At 41.8% G+C, this 20,065-nt stretch overlaps 1 protein-coding gene across 2 annotated transcripts in view; it reads left to right on the top strand.

Moving 5' to 3' along the window:
- Nucleotides 1-20,065, top strand: part of ARL15 (ARF like GTPase 15) — a 185,918-nt gene that overhangs the window by 15,816 nt on the left and 150,037 nt on the right. The window contains exon 2 of one of the 2 annotated variants that reach the window (XM_082242250.1): nucleotides 935-1,027. The exons of the other annotated variant lie outside the window; for it this stretch is intronic. Coding sequence (XP_082098376.1) covers nucleotides 935-1,027 — 93 coding nt within the window. The remainder of the gene's footprint in view (nucleotides 1-934; nucleotides 1,028-20,065) is intronic. 2 annotated transcript variants of the gene reach the window in all.

Below are 20,065 nucleotides of genomic sequence, written 5' to 3'. Positions count from 1 at the left end.
TTCCTGGTCACTGTAATTTATTATCTTGTAACTTTCAGACTGGAGTATTATAACATGCTTTACATGGGGCTGCCCTTGAAGATGACTTGGAAACTTCAACTGGTCCAAAATTCAGCAGTCAGGTTATTGAGTTTCCATTTAAACTTGCATAACCCCTGTTTTTTAAAAAAAGATATACCCGTTGCTCTTTGCTTCTGGGCCCAATTAGTGTTATAGATAAAAAGCTAAAGGACCTCTGGATGGTTAGGTCCTATCAAAGGTTACTATGGGGTGTGGCACTCATCTTGCTTTTCAGGCTGAGGGAGCCGGCGTTTATCCACAGACAGCTTTCCAGGTCATGTGGCCAGCATGACTAAACTGCTACTGGCGCACGGAGGATTGTGTTATAATCCTAAATAAAATAGGACCCAAATATCTGAAAGATTGTTTCCTTCCCTGCAGAATTTCTCATGTGTTAGAATTGGCAGTGGAGGCTCTCTTAGTAATTCCACCACCCTCCGAAATCTGGGGGCAGCCTAGGAGAGGACGTTCTCTATGGCAGCCCCTAAGTTGTAGAATTTCCTCCGCACAGAGGTGCACTTGGCACCTTTGTTATATAGTTTTCATCGTATGCTTGACCCTGGCCTTTGGCAGCTGAGATATATATTTTAAGATCCATACTACTTTCTTGAATGTAATTCAGTTTAACTGTTTTAACATTCTATTTATAAATAGTTATAACCCATCAGTCCATTGGTATCAGCAGGGAAATTGGTGAGTTCTTTTAGCCCTAGGAGGTGAAGAGAAGAATCTGTAGATCCACTGAGGCTACCTGGGTCTCAAGCACTACAGGGGAAGCCAAGATTCCAATAATTTGGGGGGTGGATAGGTTTTCATCACTAAATGCAAGACTAGAAATACAAAGATAATTTATTTTGCTTCTTATGGTCATTAGGATGATGAAGGAGATCTGAAAGGACCTGAAATCCTGCTCTTGTCCTTTGCCAGTCTTCCAGAGCCTTCTTCCTGGCTTCTGAGATTTTGCCAGGTATTTCTACTACATTGGGGGGGGGGGGGAGAGAATAAAATAAAAACCCAAACGAAAAAAACATGCTTGCTAGATTGTATCCTTGCTATCCTCACATTAAAGAACCATGCAATTTATAAAGCTGTGTTCAGGAGATAACAGTGTGTTAATTGCATAGAGGCTTTACTCCAGCTCCTTTGCTCTCAGTACATAGATAGTTTGAACTTAAAAGGCCTGGTGAACCAAAGGAATTTTTACATTCTTATAAAGAAATGGAAAATATTTTCTGTTAACCATTATTTGTTAAATTACCCTGGCGAAGATTTTTGTCACGTCAGTTACCTGGGCTATCAAATGTCACAATCTTATAAAAAGAAGTCCCTTTTGAAAATGTCTGTTAACATTATTACTTACATTAGCTCAGTTAACCGTAGCTTCACAAAAACTGAGAGGTGCCTTTATAAACAAACTGGGAGACTGGTTTTATTCTACAGATACACTGAAATGCATGATATGATTTCTGAGTCATATCAGCAATGTATTAAATCTTATTTTACTTATTGTAGCGGCCGGTATTTTGGTGTGAGAAAAACACAGATTTTTTTTTACTCCAGCCAGCTGAAAATGTGACAGCCCCTTCCAGTGACATAGGCAATCTGCAGCGCTACTTGGCTGCTTTTTTCACTTCTTATATTTGTTGTTGAGGCAGGGACACCTTTGTTTTTGTTTTTTTTTAAAGTAATATTTATTAACATATCATAAACAATCAAAAACTTCAAAGTTTAAACATAGAATACAAAAACCCAAAAAACTACAAAAATGAGAAAATACAAAACAAAACACATAGAAGTACACAATAGAGAACAGTTAACAGAATAGAGAAAAAAGAAGAAAAAACACCAAAAAACAAAACAGAAAAAGATTAGTATTTTCATATCTTATACTTCATTCACTAGTTTCTTGACCTCCTCACACCTCCCTTTTTGTATTCCAGTTCAGATATTTAGTTCAGCAAATCCTTACCCTCTATCATTTATCCTTACTCAACATCTTAATCTATAATAAATATATATTTTCCACCATTATCAATCCATATTTACATATTCTTGTTAATCTTTTAACCAACACCACTTGTTTTCAATCCAACATCCCTTTAACAGTCATTAATTTTACAGTATTTCTGTAGATAGTCTTTAATTTTTTTCCATTCTTCTTCCACCGCCTCTTCTCCCTGGTCTCGGATTCTGCCAGTCATTTCTGCCAATTCAATGTACTCTATCACCTTCATCTGCCATTCTTCCAGGGTGGGTAGATCTTGTGTCTTCCAATACTTTGTGATGAGTATTCTTGCTGCTGTTGTGGCATACATAAAGAAAGTTCTATCCTTCTTTGACACCAATTGGCCGACCATGCCCAGGAGAAAGGCCTCTGGTTTCTTCAGGAAGGTATATTTAAATACCTTTTTCAGTTCATTATATATCATTTCCCAGAAAGCCTTAATCCTTGGGCACGTCCACCAAAGGTGAAAGAATGTACCTTCAGTTTCCTTACATTTCCAACATTTATTATCGGGCATATGATAGATTTTTGCAAGCTTGACTGGTGTCATGTACCACCTGTAAATCATTTTCATAATGTTCTCTCTTAGGGCATTACATGCCGGAGGCAGAGACACCTTTGAAGTACAGGACAGAACTGGTACTTAACATCTGATAACAAATAGAGCATGCTGCATGCTCATAGAAAACTGTAAAAATAACTCTCTCTACTTTTGGCAGTCAGCTTGCTATTTCAAATGTTTTAAAGAAAAACTGTCAACATCAGCACCATCTAGTATGTCCCACAGGCGGTCCCATTATAGGGCTTAATGGCATCTTGAATGTTTTGTCCAAATTATTTTAGCTTGAATATGACAGTGATTGCTCTAATGAACTCAAGTAGCATACCGTCTTGCTGCTCAGAAATCCTTGAGAGCAGATAGCACTCTGGAAATTATTAATGGGCAGGTCTGTGCAGGCCACAGTAAAGCACTGAATCTGGAAGGAAAAGTAACCAGATGCCAAATCTGTTTTGTGTGAGACATATTTCTACAAGCCAGTCATGCAAAGTATTGCAGATTTTGGAGTCTGATCATGAGTTTATGTGCCCTAAAGGATGATGTGATGTAAGTTTCAAAATAAGTTATATACATAGTAACAATACTTTGTACTTAAAACATTTTATGTGCTTTGCATACATTTCAGTAATCCTTGCATAAATGCCGTACTACAGTACTATTATAGCCCTATGCTGTGTGTTGTGAGAGACAGAGAAAAATACAGAAGCTTAAGGCCACCTAGTAAGATATGGAAAAGTTTTAAGTTGGGTTCTAGTTCATAGCTAGTCTTTCAACCACCATTCTCAGAAACATGAATCCTTAAATATATGAATAATGGCAAACACTCTGCATTTCATTTGGGAGAAAGCTCAGGTGATGCTGGAAAGATAACTGCCTAGGTAGGGAAAGTGATCAAAACTTTAAAATGTTATGCCATTAAGTTGGATTTGTGGTGCAGAGGGGTTCTTTTGTGCTTCTTGGTTCAGCACTTTGATTTTTTGGATATTAAGCACTAGGCCACTCTTCCTATGGTGAATAAACTCCACATGAGTTTACTTGTGCTCATCGGTAGCTGCCAGGATTGTGGAGTAATTGATATGGAGATGTTCATAATGGCAGCGAGTCATGGGTTAAATTGTTATGGCTGGAGCAGAGATCATTCAGTAGAGAGGCCACTTCCATTTAGCTCAGTGTTTCCCAACCTTTTTTGGGCAAAGGCACACTTGTTTCATGAAAAAAATCTCGAGGCACACCACCATGCCAGATGGGGAAAGGTCATTTTACTTATGTAAAAAAAAAATAAAAAAATAGTAACAGCATAGAAGGTAGAGAAGGTAGGACTCGAACCAGTGGATTCACGCTACAATAAAGATTTTGACTAAACATGGGAAAGAACTTTCTGCTGGTAAGGGCTGTTCAACAGGGGAATGGTCTCCCTCGGGAGGTTTTTCCCTTCTTGGAGGTTTTTAAGCAGAGGTGGGATGTCTGTCTGCCATGGATGCTATGGCTGAGATTCCTGCACTGCAGGGGTTGTACAGTACTGGATAGCCCTGGGGATCCCTTCCAACTCTACGATTCTATTAGGATCCCTTTTATAAAAGAGAGAACTTTAATGGCACGACCATTATTTATTTCGGCTTCTCCCAACGGGGCCACGAAGGATCAGAAAAGCTGAAGAAGAGACCCTTCCTCAGAGGAGGCGGGAGACCACCGGACCCGCCGAGGAGGGGAATCCGGCCGCCTTTCCCTCCAGAGCTTTGCCTTTTGCCCCGGCCAAGTTGCGCCGAGGGCGCCTTGCGGGCTCTGCGTGGCTTCAGGCGGAGCCTAGGAGCCACTTCCCAGCCTGGAGGGCAGGCTGTGCGCGGACCCCGCCACTCTCGGGGCGCGATCCAGACCTGGCTGCCTTCCACGGCCAGCAGAGGTAGGCCGCCGGCTTCTAACCCGGCGGAACTGGGGCGTCCCGGGCGCAGCGCCGCGCTCCCCGCTCCTCCCGCCCCGCCCCCTTCTCCCGGGTGCCCCCTCCCTCCTTTGTTCTCCGGAGCCCCGCCTCCCCCTCTGCCCCAGCTCGCCTATTGGCTCACGCAGCCGCCACTCAGGTGGGGGCCCGCTTTGGCCGCGCTCCCCGGCCGCCGAGAGAGAGTGGGAGCGTGCGGGGCTGGCTGGGTGGCCGGGCGTCTCCTTCCCTGCGCTGCTTCGGCCGCGTCTGCAGCCGCCGCGGGACCAGGCGGGCGGCCAGTCATGCCCAGACACTGCCAGCCGCTCGGAAGGAGCCGTCGCTCCGCCGGGCAGCGCCTGCCTGCGCGCCCCTCGCTCCCTGCGCCGAGGATGGCGGGGGTGCCGGGCGCAAGGCAGCGCCGGGGCTGCTGGGCAAGCGGCAGATGCTGATGCAGTTTGGGGAATTCCTGTCACAGGGAGCAAGGCAGAAGCGGATGACGGGGCACGTTCCCCGGGGGAGCAGTGCCGGAGGATTAGCCCGCCTCGCCCGCCTCCCTCCCACGGCACACTAGGCAACGTCCGGCGGCACACTAGTGTGCCGCGGAACACCGGTTGGGAAACACTGATTTAGCTGAATTCCTGTCACAACCAGAAATGCCAAGCCATACATGACAGTTGCTGAATCTAGGATCTCTGATACTCAAGGTGTAAGAACAGGTGGGGTCCAAATTAAGGAGCAAAATGAGTGCACTAGAACCTTATCCCTTCCATAGCTTACCTCCTTGTAGTCCATTGCCTGAACTCCTTCTCCTCCCTCACAGGCTTCAGGACTGGAAGTGAGCCCTTGGAGAGAAAAACATCAAAGATGGTGGGCTATGGAGAAATAAGTTGTGGCTGGTCAGGGTTCATTTTCCCTCACCCATCCACTCATTCCTTCTCCTGTTAAGTTCTCATCCTATCCCACAACACATAACCCAGCATACCTGAGTTTTAAGCACATGAGTCTGCAGCCTTCTTATCTAGCAAAAAGATGATTTATGTATTCATGATTGATAAGTCCATCAGTTGCTATTGGTCATAATGTTATGTGGTGGTTATATGGCACTTCTATGTCTCAGAATCCCAGTTGCTGGACAGCAATAGGAGGAGAAGCTATTGTCTTCATGCCCCATTTGTGGACTACCATGAAGCATCACCTTGCTTGCTTGCTGTGGGAAGTAAGTGCTGGACTTGATAAAGCTATGGTCTGACCTTGCAGGACCCTTTATGTTTTATGGATTGCAGTTTAAATGGCTAAACTGGCCCTAATATAAAGCTGAACCGAGAGCTCAGATCTAAGATATTGCAAAGGGATTTTCAAGGCAGTTTAAAATTAAGAATGAAGAATTTTAAACTGAGACAGCAGCAATGAAATATCAATAAAACCCTACTAAAAAGCGCCACCTCAAAAAGAGCAGTGTAGGTGTGGTGGTCAATAGAAGCCCTTAAAGGCCAAGGAGCTTTCTAAACATAAAGGTTTTAAGTCTATATAGGGCAAAGTTGATCTCTCTGGGGAGAGAGTTCCAAAGTCTGACTGCTACACATTTCCTTAACTGAGATTTTCAAATGTTCGCTGATATATAAGTGAATTATTTACTTATACTTTCTTGAAACATGTATCCGTAGCACAAGTGATCAAGCACATGCCAGAGTTTACTTTCAGTTTCAGTTGATTTCTTGTATTAGGAAGTTGCCAAAGGTATCAGGGAAGGTCAGTTAACAGTTATCGTCCTTAATAATGTGGCACCTAAGTCAGGGTGGTGAGTGCTGCAGGAATAAATAGGACATATATTTCTAAATACCACTCCAATTCTAATAATGTTTGCTTAAAAGTGAAAACTCCTGATTTTCATGCAATTTGGGAAATCATGTGTGCTGAAGATTGTAACTGAATTGCATTAAGGTTTGGGATGTAAAGAAAAATGTGGTTACAACAGAAGCACAATTTATTTGGAGAGTAGAACAGACTGATTCAATGATCCGTTGCCCCAAAATAGCTATAGTAGACATAACTGGTGCTGTTTGTACCAGCTGCCTCAAGGTCCCATGGGCCAAAATGCTACTTGTCTGGCCTTATGAGTGGGATGAAATGGCCATTGTATGGCTGTGCCATGCAGAGACTAGGGGGAAATACCAGCACACTAGAAGTGTTGTAAGTTATTTCTTTATGCATTTTCCAAGAAAGTGTATTTTTGGCCTGACAACTGGTGTTATGACACACACTTATGATATACAACAGAGATGGTAAATATTTGCTTCATGGGCCAAATCTAGCCCGCCAATCCAGCCTATGGCACTCTCCCTAGGCCACATTCCTTCCTCCTCACTGAAGGCTGCATTCTGCCCCCTTCACAATTGTATTAGCAAGTGAAGCTTGTATATGTGTATGTGTGAATAGATCAATGAATGTATAGTTCGGTGTTTATGCTTTGACCCCACCATCACTGATACACGACCCCAGTCACTTCTCTCTGAGAAAGTCTGGTCCATAAGTGCAAGAAGGTTCCCCACTTCTAGTGTAGCATTAGACGAGAGACATTTACCATATTTTCCTGTGTATAAGATGAAGTTTTTTTGCTAAAAAATATTAGTAAAAAAATTAGGGTCTTATACACGGATGGTGAATGCACAGGGGTTTGGGCAGGCAGTCTGGGCTCAGATTCGGGCTCAGGCTCTTGAAATATTGTAACCCTAACTTTGGGTGACCTCTGCAAAAAAAGCTCAAAGTTGTTCTGTTTGATGTTAAAAATACTGATTTTTTAAATTTTGGGTTCTAAAAAATAGGGATTGTCTTATACATGGGAGCATCTTAAACACGGAAAAAAACAGTAAGTGGAACTTACCCTATGAAACTGAATAACAGAATCAGACTGTTAGAAACATCTTCTCTGACCAATATTTGCTGCCTTTGATTGTTTACTGTTCTTTTGTGCCAATGGATTGTAAGTACATCACATTTTGAAAATAAAAACAAGAGGATTTAAGGCTTAAATGAGAACTGTAGTAGGGCTAGAACTGGGGACTGCAGGAAATTTGAGATAGATACACTAAAACAGATTGACATCAAATGACCTCTGTACTTGTGTATCTCTTGGTATGTAAGCAGTATATAAATAAGTAAATAAATAAATAAATAATACTAACAATTCTCATCTAGTGATGTCATTCTTAAAAGGAATGTATTTTGTTCCTTTACTCAAAAAATAAAAATAAAAAAAAATAGGCAATGCAGATTACAGTTTGGCTCCTCAGCTAAATACAGCCACCATTCTGCTGCATTAGTATAAGAAACCAATAGAAAAAAGACAGTCACGGAACTGAGAAATTGCACAAAACAAATGAAATACCGTGAAAATCCCTGAAACGAGAAGTAATCGACTAGAAATATTATCTTGTGGAAATCAACTAAATAATAAAAATCAAAAAGCTTAAGGGAAAAAAATATAGAAAAACCTAAGATAGAACAAAGCCTTAACGGGATGCCGGCTACAAACCTCGTTTCACTGAACTATTCAGTTTCCTCAGAAGGAAATAGAAAAATCATAAACTTTAAATGACCAAAATTAAAACAAGGGTAGAACCCCAAAAATTCTGATGTATTATAATCCTAGCTCAACCTAGGTAAAGCAAAGCGCAGTAATAAAGGATTAAAGACTCAAAAGTACAGTTTCTAATACTGAATTTACAAAAAAGGTTTGAAAACCTACTGTATTTTTCACCCTATAGGACACACTTTTTCCCCTCCAAAAATGAAGGGGAAATGTGTGTGCATCCTATGGGGCGAATGCAGGCTTTCGCTGAAGCCTGGAGAGCGAGGGGGGTCGGTGCGCACCTGTCGGGTTCCTGCCGGGCTCCCAAGGCTTGCGGACAGCAGCCTGCATCCTGAAGCCTGGGGCGCGTTGAGCAGCGCGCCCCGGGCTTCAGGCAGATATCCGCAAGCCTGGGGAGCCCGCGGGAGTTATAGGGTGAAAAATACGGTAAATAGCAAGTATTAAACAAAGCCAAACTTGAAGAAGGCAAAGCACAATAATAAGGGGTTGAAGACTCAACTGTGAAAATTCTAGTGCTGCTTTTACAAAAAGGTTTAAAAATCTAAATGACACAAATTCAAAGAAAGGAAAACAACATAAAGCTGTTTTGGGTTTTGAACAAACTCGAGAACAGGGCTGAAACGCTCCCATGGTCTAGATGTTACTGCTGATGATCCAGCACAGATTCAGTTCCTGGAATAGCCAGCATAGCTTCCTGGTGAAGTAATGACCTAAGTATGGGTCATTGAGGTAACAAAGGAAGTGACTCTGTGCCAGAGAGCAAGTTGGTGGGCCCTCTCCCTCAATTGTCTGGTACTTAGAAAGACAAAAGCCAGTGTTAAGATTTGCGCTATGTTAGCTGGAGGCTGGACAGCTGGGAGACACAGCTATATCTGATTTCTGTTGGAATCCAAGGCTGTGGCTATGGGAGAAGCAAGGCACTTTTGGCGTTTTAATGCTGTGAACCCATCCATTGTAGGCTCAGGTTGTATATATGTGTAACTAAACCATATATCATAAAGACACCACAGTCTCTGCTGTGCCTTATTCTGAGGAATCCAAACCCAGTGTAAGCGCCTGGAACCCTGGAATCTTGCACCACTCTGAGATTGGGATGGTGTGCAGCAATATGTTGCAGTGCTTAGACATTCTTAAGATAGCAATGTGCTGCATGTCTTACTGATGTTACCCGTCAATTTAGAACAGCACTACCAAGATTCCTGGATTCCAGTATATTGAAAACTTGCAGATGCAGTAATGTACTTGAAATGTAGTACAAGTTCTAAAGGGCATGTTAGGATATATAAAATACCTTTATAAGAAAGGATCTGTGGCATACAGAAGAGGCATGGCCTGCAAAAGGTAATAGATAATGAGTCTGTGTTGTTAAATTTTATAGCATTACATTGCTCTGCAGCCTTACTCCTTAAAAAATCAAAACAGAACTGTAAGCATAGACAATACAAGTTGAATGGCACCCTCAGAAATAGAAGTTTATTGAACATTCAGTCTGGAGAACAATTGTGTATTATTTGAAAGTTCACTCTTCGTTTTAATGTTAGTTGGCCTTTATAGAATGTAATCCCAATTTGGAATTTTGATACTGTGGGACCTGTACAGTTACCAAAAATTTGATCTCTAAATTCTAAACACATCCCCAGGAAAATGTATTATACTGACACCTTGTGGTTTGGAAAAAATACCACATGAATACTTTAGCTTTCAACCTTTTCAAGTCCATGGCTCCATTGACCGACTACATTCTTTCTGCAGCACCCCTGTAGGATTCAGGTGCCCAGTTATGTCTCCCCTTTCCTGCAGAGCTGGCAGCCTCTCACCTTTTTTCAAACATCCTCCCTTGTGGAGTGTTCCCTCAGCCTCCTCTCCTCTTCTTGGGAGTCCTCTGGGCAGCTGCTGCAGCTGTTGCTGATCTCTGAACAGCATTGCTCCCCTGCCCCAAAGAGAGATACCCCTTACTTACACTGCCCCACATGGGCCTGGGACTTGTCTGTCCATTCCCAGCAGCAAGGGCTGGCAGACTAACTGGCTGGGCTCCCTCTCCCGCTTGCTTGCTTGCTTGCTTGCTTGCTTACTTTGATGCCACATCAGCTCGAGGCACCCAGCATCTGCTGGCCGGCTCCAGACGCACAATTTACCTGGGGAGCTTGTAGCCAGGGCTACTGCAACAAATAGCTATGCAAGCCTTTGGGAGGCAGAGGCACGAGAGGGCATCAGAGAAGGGAGGGAGGGAAGGGAAGAGGGACAGAGGCCAGTGTTGCCTGTGGCACCCCTGACCATCATTCAAGGCACCCCAGGGTGCCATGGCACACTGCACTTAGCTGTATCTATTAAATTTGTTTTGTATTTTGAGTTACGCACAAGGAGACACATTTTCCTGTAATAAGATTTCAGTATGGTGTAATTAGGCTGTAGAATTGTGACTTTGGGCAATTTATCTTTAAAAGACTGCTGTGGAGAACGAGGCTAGCAATATCTTGCCGTTTTTGTGTGAGTTGCTGCAGCTGCTAGTCAATAATATTGCGGCAAGCCTACAGATACAATTTCATTCTTGCAATTCATTCCCAAAAGGGGGGCAGGGTATGACAAGCACAGAATTAATTTTGCCTAATATGAGAATGGTATTGTGAAATCACAATAGCTTTGCAAAGACAACACTTAGTTGTTGCTGACCTGCCGGTAGGCATGGAAAACTGATTAGCTTTGCCCACAGGTTTTAAAATTCCTAGTAGGTTGCAGTTAGCTTATGGCCTCCGGTCAGATGTTAGATTCCATCAGCCCCAACCAGCATGGCTGATGATCAGGGCTGATAGGTGTTACAGGTCAGCAACATCTGTAGGAACACAGGTTCCCTACCCCTACAGTAGAGGACACAATGTTGCTACTCTTAAGCTAATTCGACAGTCTTCTTAAAATGCGGTGCTTAGAACTGGACACAGTACTTTAGATTTTGCCTGACCAGCACAGAACTGAGGGCAACTGTTACTGCTGATCTGCAATGTATGTTTCTGTTCATGCAGCTTAAGAATGTGTGAGATTTTTTAAAAGATAGATAAAGTATAAGTAAAACAAATGCATAAAATAAACTTCATTGGGTTGGATCCTGAAATAGTTAGTCACACCTAGGGCAGATCCATACCATATATTTAAACACATGCTACACACTTCAAAGCACATGACTTCTCCCAAAGAATCCTGGGAACTGTACTTTGTTAAAGGGTGATGTGAATTGTAGCTGCAAGGAGGAAACTTGAGTTCCCAAGACTTTTGGGGGAAAGTCTGGTGCTTTAAATGTATGGTGTAGATCTGCCCTTAGTATGCAATCATATTCAGCAATTTTCATTTCTGCAACAAGTATGGAACTTAAACAAGTCAAGAGTACAGTTGTACCTCGGAAGTTGACTTCTGAAACGTCCGACTTCCAAAGCGCAGCTTCTGATTGGCTGTAGGAAGTTCCTGCAGCCAATCGGAAGCTGTGGAAGCCCCGTTGGACATTCGGTTTTCAAAAGAGCGTTCAAAAACTGGAACACTCACTTCCGGTTTTCTATTGTTCAGGAGTCGGAATGTTTGACTTCCAAGGCATTCAGGAGCCAAGGTACGACTGTATCATAGTTTTCATAGATTTTAATGGGAATGAAGTAGGTCTTATGCATGCTTACCTGGAAGATAATCCTATTTCTAAATGACGCATACTTCTCAGTGGATATGTATTGGAGTTCACTAGTCTGGATTGAATCCATTATGTTTTTTGGGTTTTTAAAGATAAATTTAGATTTATATACCACTTTCTTACAACAAAAGATTTCCCCACTCTTTAGTGCTTATGGGTTACCCTTTTCTCTCTCCCTTTCTCAGAATATCACTTGGGATCCTTCCATTTCACCACTCTAGAATAGCCACACTTTTTCACTCACAGTTTGTAGTGGAAGAGCAGATTGGGGTAGGCCTAATATATGCCATTCCTGAGGCAAGCTTGCTCTCTTGACTCCTAAATTTACCACTGTTTTCTCATTAATTTGCATCAGTCTGATTTTTGATCTGTTCATTCATTCAGAATTGCTCTTGCCCAGTTCCCAATTTATCTACTCTGTGCTAAGTCTCTTTCTCCCCCTGTTTTTCTCTTCTTGAGATCTCTCTTCTGCTTTTAATGGATCATGCTCTTTTTCACCAATTGTTTAAGCTTCTGATAATGGTTCTATGTTTCTCTTTTCTACTTTTTGTTGGTGTTCCCCAAGTTTCCATTTAAGTTCACTTCACCCTCTTGGCTTTAATATGTTTCCAACACTGAAAATCTTCCACTCTTAATGTTCTTTGCCTAATCTCATTCCTTCCTTAACTAAAGTGTATTATGCTTTTTCTGGAGAATAAATCAGAAATCTAATTTGTATATGACAGGTAAAAAATGGTTATGGTTAATTACATTTATACCATCATATATATTTATTTAAATTTATTATTGGCCATGGTTAAAATCTTATATGATATATTATTGATTTTATAACTTTTGTTTCAGTTAGTAGGTTGTTCTAGTCCAAATGTGAGTAAATCCAAAGTAAAAATACCTTTTCATAGAAAAAAGGAAAAATACACTAAGATACTGAGGTCACAGTCCAGCAACTCTAGTGCATGTTTGGAAGTGAGCTTTGCATGCACAAACATGTACCGTAATGCCCTCAGGGGCTTACTGTAATATAGAAGAAGAAGAAGAAGAAGAAGAAGAAGAAGAGTTTGGATTTGATATCCCGCCTTTCACTCCCCTTCAGGAGTCTCAAAGCGGCTAACATTCTCCTTTCCCTTCCTCCCCCACAACAAACACTCTGTGAGGTGAGTGGGGCTGAGAGACTTCACAGAAGTGTGACTGGCCCAAGGTCACCCAGCAGCTGCATGTGGAGGAGCGGAGACACGAACCCGGTTTCCCAGATTATGTGACTACCGCTCTTAACCACTACACCACACTGGCTCTCAAGGAAGACATCACATGCACACAGATTGAGAACTGCTGCATGCATGCACACATTTTCCATAAAGAGAAAAGAAAATTCCTGAATGAGAGGGGCTCTAGTTGAGCTATTAAACTAAATTAATACCCAGACATGACTCTTCAGAGTATTAAATTAATGAGATAATTTTCTCAATGTAGCCTTTGCTTCTGCTACAGTAGAAAGTAGTAACTTACAAAATATTGTCACACAATTAAAAGCTCCTGTTACCTTGAGAGTAGAGGAACAAACCATACTTCCTAGTTTGTTGCCTATAATTGAATGCACTGTGCCTCGTTAACACCCATAACTCACCTAGATGCCACAGTTGTCTGCTGTTCTTGTTTTGCCTAGGGCTGTATTCTGCTTGTTGCTTTCAGAACACACCGTGAATTAAAAGACTTTACATAATGCAACAAAAATTTAAAATGTTACAGTAGTCCTTTTATCAACTAGTTTTTTTGTCCTTCCCCCTGACACTGACACTTAAAGTATGAGAAGCTAGGAGAAATAATTGCCCAAATGATGAGTTCTAGTGAGTGAGGTGTCACAATTGGGATGCCGACAATTTCAACTTGGTATCATGATATAGCCAATGTGTCCCAATCAATGGTACTCCACTAACTGGATGCTCCTGCAGGAATAGTTTCATACCCCCCCCCCCAAATCTGCTCTGGAGGATTGTTGGATCATCTGGGAAAGTGTGGAAGGTGGTACAGAGTACAGCAGAATACAGCAGAGAGAAGTGGGGGATTGCTGAAAATTGCTTCCTCTTCCTTCCCACTAGTGAGTCCAGTAAGCAGACTGAGAGGCTCTGCTGGCTTGGAGTTTTATTTACACATGGAAAGTGCCCTTCATTGACAGAGGGAGAAATATGAATACAACCCATTATCTTTGCCACAGAATTTTGACTAATGGAACAAATGTTGGCTAAAGTACTCTGATTTTACTTAATTGATATCAACTGAAGCAATATAACTCAGATAAGCAGCAATGCAAATGAGAATATTTAGACTGCAAAGTAGTGTTCCTGGAAAGGAACAATACAAAGCTAGGCTAAACAATGGAAGACCTGTAGACTCAGTTCCAGCTGTGTTTTAATTTAGAGTTGCTACTTAGCCTGAGAAGTATGCTGGAATTATTATAATACGTTAGAATGTTGGACTAGTTCAAATCCATCTTCAGCCCTTGTCCTCACTGTGACCGTGACTGTGACCATAAGTATATCTCAGCCTGAGCAACCTTGACAGGATTGTTGTGAAGACAAAATCAGGGTGGATGGATAAGGCAAAGGGGAGAACAAGGTGTACTATCCAGAGCATTCTTGGGGGAAGGGTAGAATGAACATGTTATTCATAAATAAAATATTGCAGACATTAAATATGGTAATAGCATATTCATACATTTCTGAAGCATCAATGAGGACAGATAGATGAAGGTGGGAAATTGAGGAAATGGTGTTTCTGTTACTAACAGGGGGAAAAGATGCTTGCCACTATCCAGCATGGCTAAACATATTTAAAACCATTGAAATAAATAGGTTTAAATGTGCCTAACATGTATGTGCAACAATTCAAAGTGGGCATGGATTCTGATTTCATTAATGCAATCATAGAATCATAGAATTATAGAGTTGGAAGAGACCACAAGGGCCATCGAGTCCAACCCCCTGCCAATCAGTTGTGAATAACACATAACCTGTTGGTATATTGCCCATTTTATTAATGTTTCAGCAGTGATTTAGATTGCAAATCACAATGTCCTGGAAAAATATTTATATCACCTCATTCTGCCGTGTGTGTATTGTGCATACATGCCATATTTTGGACAAGGAATGAAGATTCAGCTTAAGATATAACTGAAAGTCATTCCACATTGACCTAGTTTCTTCTTTTTTAAACCCTGATTATGTGAATTGGCCATTAGGGAGGTGTCCTAAGGAACATCCACTGCAAATGAAATCTCCTTACAACACAGACATTATGAATATATCATATGCATCCAGTGTCATAGATGAGAGGAAGCTGAACAACTTGACTAGCAGCATTCTTAGCTTGACATACAGTTGCTTAATCTGTTTTCTTTTTTCACAATATGTCGAAAATGTGTATAGGAGGCAAGCTTGATGTATAAATAAATACTTTCAAATACTTTCATCAAGTGATTTGAATGTATACACTTCGTTAGGCATTTAACTACTGGAAGCAGATTTTTTTTGTCTCAGTGTTGTTGTCTCAGAATTGCTCTCAGAGAAAACCCAGATGCCTAGATCAGGTTCAATGTCCTGACTCCAAAGAACATTCTACAAATATTGTGTTGGCGTCCATCCACCGGGGTGAAGTGAAACCACTGGATAATCACAGCACCTGTTGTGACTGAAAAGTCTAGTAACTCATAACTGCTGTCTCCTGAATTGTTTTTGTTGCGTTAGCAGCACCAAAGTGACCTTTCTGGGATGCAAGCCTGGGTAGTATGTACAGAGGTCCTGGGCTGCCCAGATGACAAGACCTCAATGATGTGGCACCAGCTAGGCTGCAGGAGTTGCCAGAAGGAGGCGTACAAGACAATATTCAACCATCTTAGGACTTCACTCCAGATTTTACTGGTGCTCACCATGAAGTTGTTACAGTAAGTGCCACACTTTTTAACCAAAAAAGAGAGAGGTGCTGGGACTGTGTACTCTTGAGTACCCCCTGAAAAAAAGCACTAGGTTTATTCCTTAGCCTTTTCCTTTCCTGAAGATGTCCTACAAGACAGCAGGTACAGATTTTTCCTCTGTGTTTACTCCCAAAGCCTTTGTCACAAATGAGTATAGCCGCAAGGTAGTGAGGTTTAGGAACAGAGTTTCTTTTTCCTAGTGTAGAAAAAAGGAACTGATTTATATTTCTGCAGTATCAAATTGAAAGAAATTATCCATTTATAGTACATATTTCATTCTCTAGTATCTTATCAGAAACGAAAGTGGGTGAAAATGATGTATTATGAATATTACAGACTCTTAAGCAATAAAATGCTATTTGAGCACTTGCTGGAATTCCACTCTAACACTTAGGAAAGGTATAAAAGTGGGAGATGAGGTTTGCTGACTCAGTCAGCATAACAACCAACAACACCTTTACAAGTATTTGAGTCCTGCATTTCTAATGTTTCTTCATAATATTGTTACATGGCACCCCAATCTCCATGAGGAGATGCTGTATCTGCATTTCCAATTTCTCAGTTGAAATGGTAAACTTAAGGGTCACCAATCAAATGACCTGCTAATGATAAAGCCTGAACCAACAATTTAGAAATTCAAGGGACTAAAACTTTTCCCCAGTTTGTTGAGCAATAACAGAGTTTGATTAATTTGACTAGTGTGCAGACCGACTGCCCCTGGTAACTACAGCAAACGATGCAGTAATAATAGCAACTTGCACTTACTCTTTCTTAAAACACTGAGGTTTATTTTGTATGAGCTGTTCTTCAATGCTAGAATTAATCATTATTCACTTGCTATGGCTGAGTATAAAATCTGAGCCTCTCATATATTTTGGCCTCTATTTATTGAACCCTGTTTTGTTTTTTACATTTCCTGCTGTTATTCTGTTATTAAAGCCAAACAATCACTCCAGGAAATGTGGACAGGGAGGAGGGTAGTTTGAAATGAAAATGCTTTCCAGCTTCCTTTTTTCCACTTTTCTGTTCCTTCCGCCATACCCTCCCTCAGATAAAAGGGGGGTGTACAAAGCCAGGAAAGTTATGTGGAGATCCTTGTGTGGATGGGATCTGTTTGACTTAGTCTGAGGCAGCATCACCAGAGCTTATCTCCCAAACATGTATTTTAAGGCTAATGCTCAGCCCTGGAACATGATAATGATGTGAGGCATGTATAAAATACTAATAGGTACCCCAAACTTGCCCCACACCTGAGATTAAAGAGTTTCTAAAGCAGTTAAGTGATTTTAGTGCCAATTTTGGCTCTAGTACCTTTCAGAAACTGAGCACTAATTCCGAGGAGAAAAGGAGAGGTTAAGGCAGAGGGCCTTCTTGGTAGTGGCACCCTCCCTGTGGAATGTCCTCCCTTCAGATGTCAAGAAGTTAAAAGAATTGCACAACTTTTAGAAGACATCTGAAGGCAGCCCTGTATTGGGAGGTTTTTAACGCTTGATGTTTTTATGATATTTTTAGATATGCTGTAAAGCTGTCCAGAGCGGCTGGGGAAACCCAGCCAGATGAGCGGAATACAGTGGTACCTCAGTTTGCGAACTTAATCCGTTCTAGAAGTCCGTTCTTAAACCAAATCCATTCTTAAACTGAGGCACGCTTTCCCTAATGAGGCCTCCCACTGCCGGTGCCCTTCCACCGTTCAGCTTCTGTTTGTAGACTGAGGTAAAGTTCACAAACCAGAGCACTAATTCCGGTTTTGCGGAGTTCGTAAACCGAATAGTTCGTTAACAGGACTGTTCATAAAGTGAGATACCACTGTATAAATAATAATGTTGTTGTTATCTTCCTGTATTTGCCCTTGTACCATGACATATTCCATTTTATGGAAATTATTCCTTTACTATTCTTGCATGTTAGAACACATTGAAACACACGTGTAAAGCTTTCTTTAATACTTTGCTGCTCTCAAGTATCCTAACTGCTGTGGCAAGCCTGTCCAAGTTACTTCTGTAAACAACAGCTGTGGTTCAAGTGCAGTCCTATGTCTTCTTGGTAGCCACACCACACCTAATATTGTGGGACTGTCTGAAGAAGGGCCTCAGCTGAAGTTCTTAGCGTATGGGCAGGCACATCTGAAGACAGTCAGTCCTCAAATTATACTGCATAATTTTACACTTCTGATAATTTTTTGTGTCTTTGTGCATACACAGATTTGTAGTTGATGCATGCCTTGGATGTATAAGGTTCCAGGTGTATTCTCTGGCACCTTTCGTTAAGGAGCCTGGTCAGCAGGACTGGGAAAGATCCCCACTGGAAACCCTGGAAAATGAACAATTCTTGATTTTATGGACAAGTTAACAATATAAGGCAGTCTCATCTATATGAAGGGAGCCCCTCCCTGCACTTTTACAGGCCAAGTGCACATTTTAAAAAGGCAGTAATGTAGAATTGCTTAACTCTGGGTGTGTGTTTTAAACAATTATGTACTTTTTGTGCTGCTATTCATGTACATTGCTGCTTTAAAAACATTGCACACTGAATAGCACTTAAAAAAACCAACAACCCACCACCACCACCAAGCATAATACTGACTATGCAGCAAAGGGCCAATCATGTATTCTTCCACATACCACTAAATGCAGTGTTAAAATACTCAAATTAGCAGCTGCAAATTAAGGACCTACAGAACTTGAGGCAAGCAATTAACGTCTGTGCCTATCTAATTGCTGCTGATCTTAGCAAGAGAGACCCTACTTATGCATTATGTAATTGATGGTGGAAAGTATTGTCTTCAGCCTACTAAGCAAGACTTCACTGAGAAGATGATTAAGCAGGCAGAGGGTTGCCTATTGTGACCTTGGGGCTTCTTCAGTGCCACCAGCCCTGGGCTTCTGCAAGGAGTGCTCCCCACATGAATTGTAATCCATAGCCCAGCCTTCATTTTTCAGAGACTATCTAGTGTTTGTAGAACTTGTGACATGAGGCAAAATGCAGGTACTATGCAATAAATAAGAATGCAATTTTTCTTAAGGTTTTTTTTTTTGCAAGAAACTTTTGGAGTTTAGGAAAAGCAGACCTCACCAATTAGACCAGGGGTAGGCAACCTAAGGCCCGTGGGCCGGATGCGACCCAATCACCTTCTCAATCCGGCCCACGGACAGTCCAGGAATCAGTGTGTTTTTACATGAGTAGAATGTGTCCTTTTATTTAAAATGCATCTCTGGGTTATCTGTGTTTCATAGGAATTTGTTCACCCCCCCCCAAAAAAAAAAAATAGTCCAGCCCACCACATGGTCTGAGGGACGGTGGACCAGCCCACGGCTGAAAAAGGTTGCTGACCCCTGAATTAGACCAATGAGAAGGCAAGAGTGAAACATCCAATGTGTTTTGTTTTTAAGCCTTTTCTGCTGGTCTTCCCTGGTGGAGAAGCAGAGAACAGGGTTACAATACAGTATCAACACCAGTTGCTGGGAATTGCAGATGGGCAGAGTGTTGTTGCGCTTTAGGTTCACCTGGTTGGCCACTGTGAGAACAAGATGTTGGACTAAATGGGCTATTGGCTTGATCCAGCAGGGCTCTTACGTTCTTATGCTACTCAATGGAAAACAACTCAGATGCAGTATTCAGGATTTTACTGTAGTTGTGATTGGGAAGTAGTTTCAAAAACGAAAGGAAGCAGCAATGAGAGGTCATGAGCTTTCTTACTCCAGATCTTACATTTAGGGAGAATAGGTAAGGTTCCATTCCCAGAGAGAGCAAGACTTTATACAAAATGTATTGGTGTAAAAAAGTTACAAGACAGACAGTTTGGATCTGCTGCAGGGATCTGCTGCCACAAGCAGGGGATTGATGACGAACGAGTGATGAGTGCTTTTGATAGGTAATGTAATTTTGGGGAGGACTCCAACAGCAGCGCAGCAGGAGATTTGAGGTGCAGCTTTCAGTTTTCTTGTATATAATCCAACTGCCTTGCTTCCAATTCATCACTGGGTCCTGGTCTTGCAGCAGCTCTGGTTCCTGCCCCACCCCAAGCTGTTAAATCCCTGCGCATCTTGTGGTGGGGTGGAGAGAAGTGACAAGAAGTCAGTCTATATCACCCGCCAATGTAGCCTCTTTCAAAACAGACAAAGAAAAAAAGGGGAGAAAGTACCGGTTAACTAGCGGAGGAAGAGGATGCAGAATGTAAAACGGGTTTCCCACTTGCTATTCGCTCTCCTGGTCCTCCATGCAGTGCGCTGCCTAAACACACACACACACACACATTATATTATGTATAATATTTTTAAAAACCTCAGAAGTAAGCTCTTATCGG

Source organism: Podarcis vaucheri (genome assembly GCF_965113315.1).
Source record: "Podarcis vaucheri genome assembly, chromosome: 11".
In the NCBI taxonomy this organism is placed as follows: domain Eukaryota; kingdom Metazoa; phylum Chordata; class Lepidosauria; order Squamata; family Lacertidae; genus Podarcis; species Podarcis vaucheri.
This window is presented reverse-complemented; position numbering and strand designations above follow the sequence as displayed.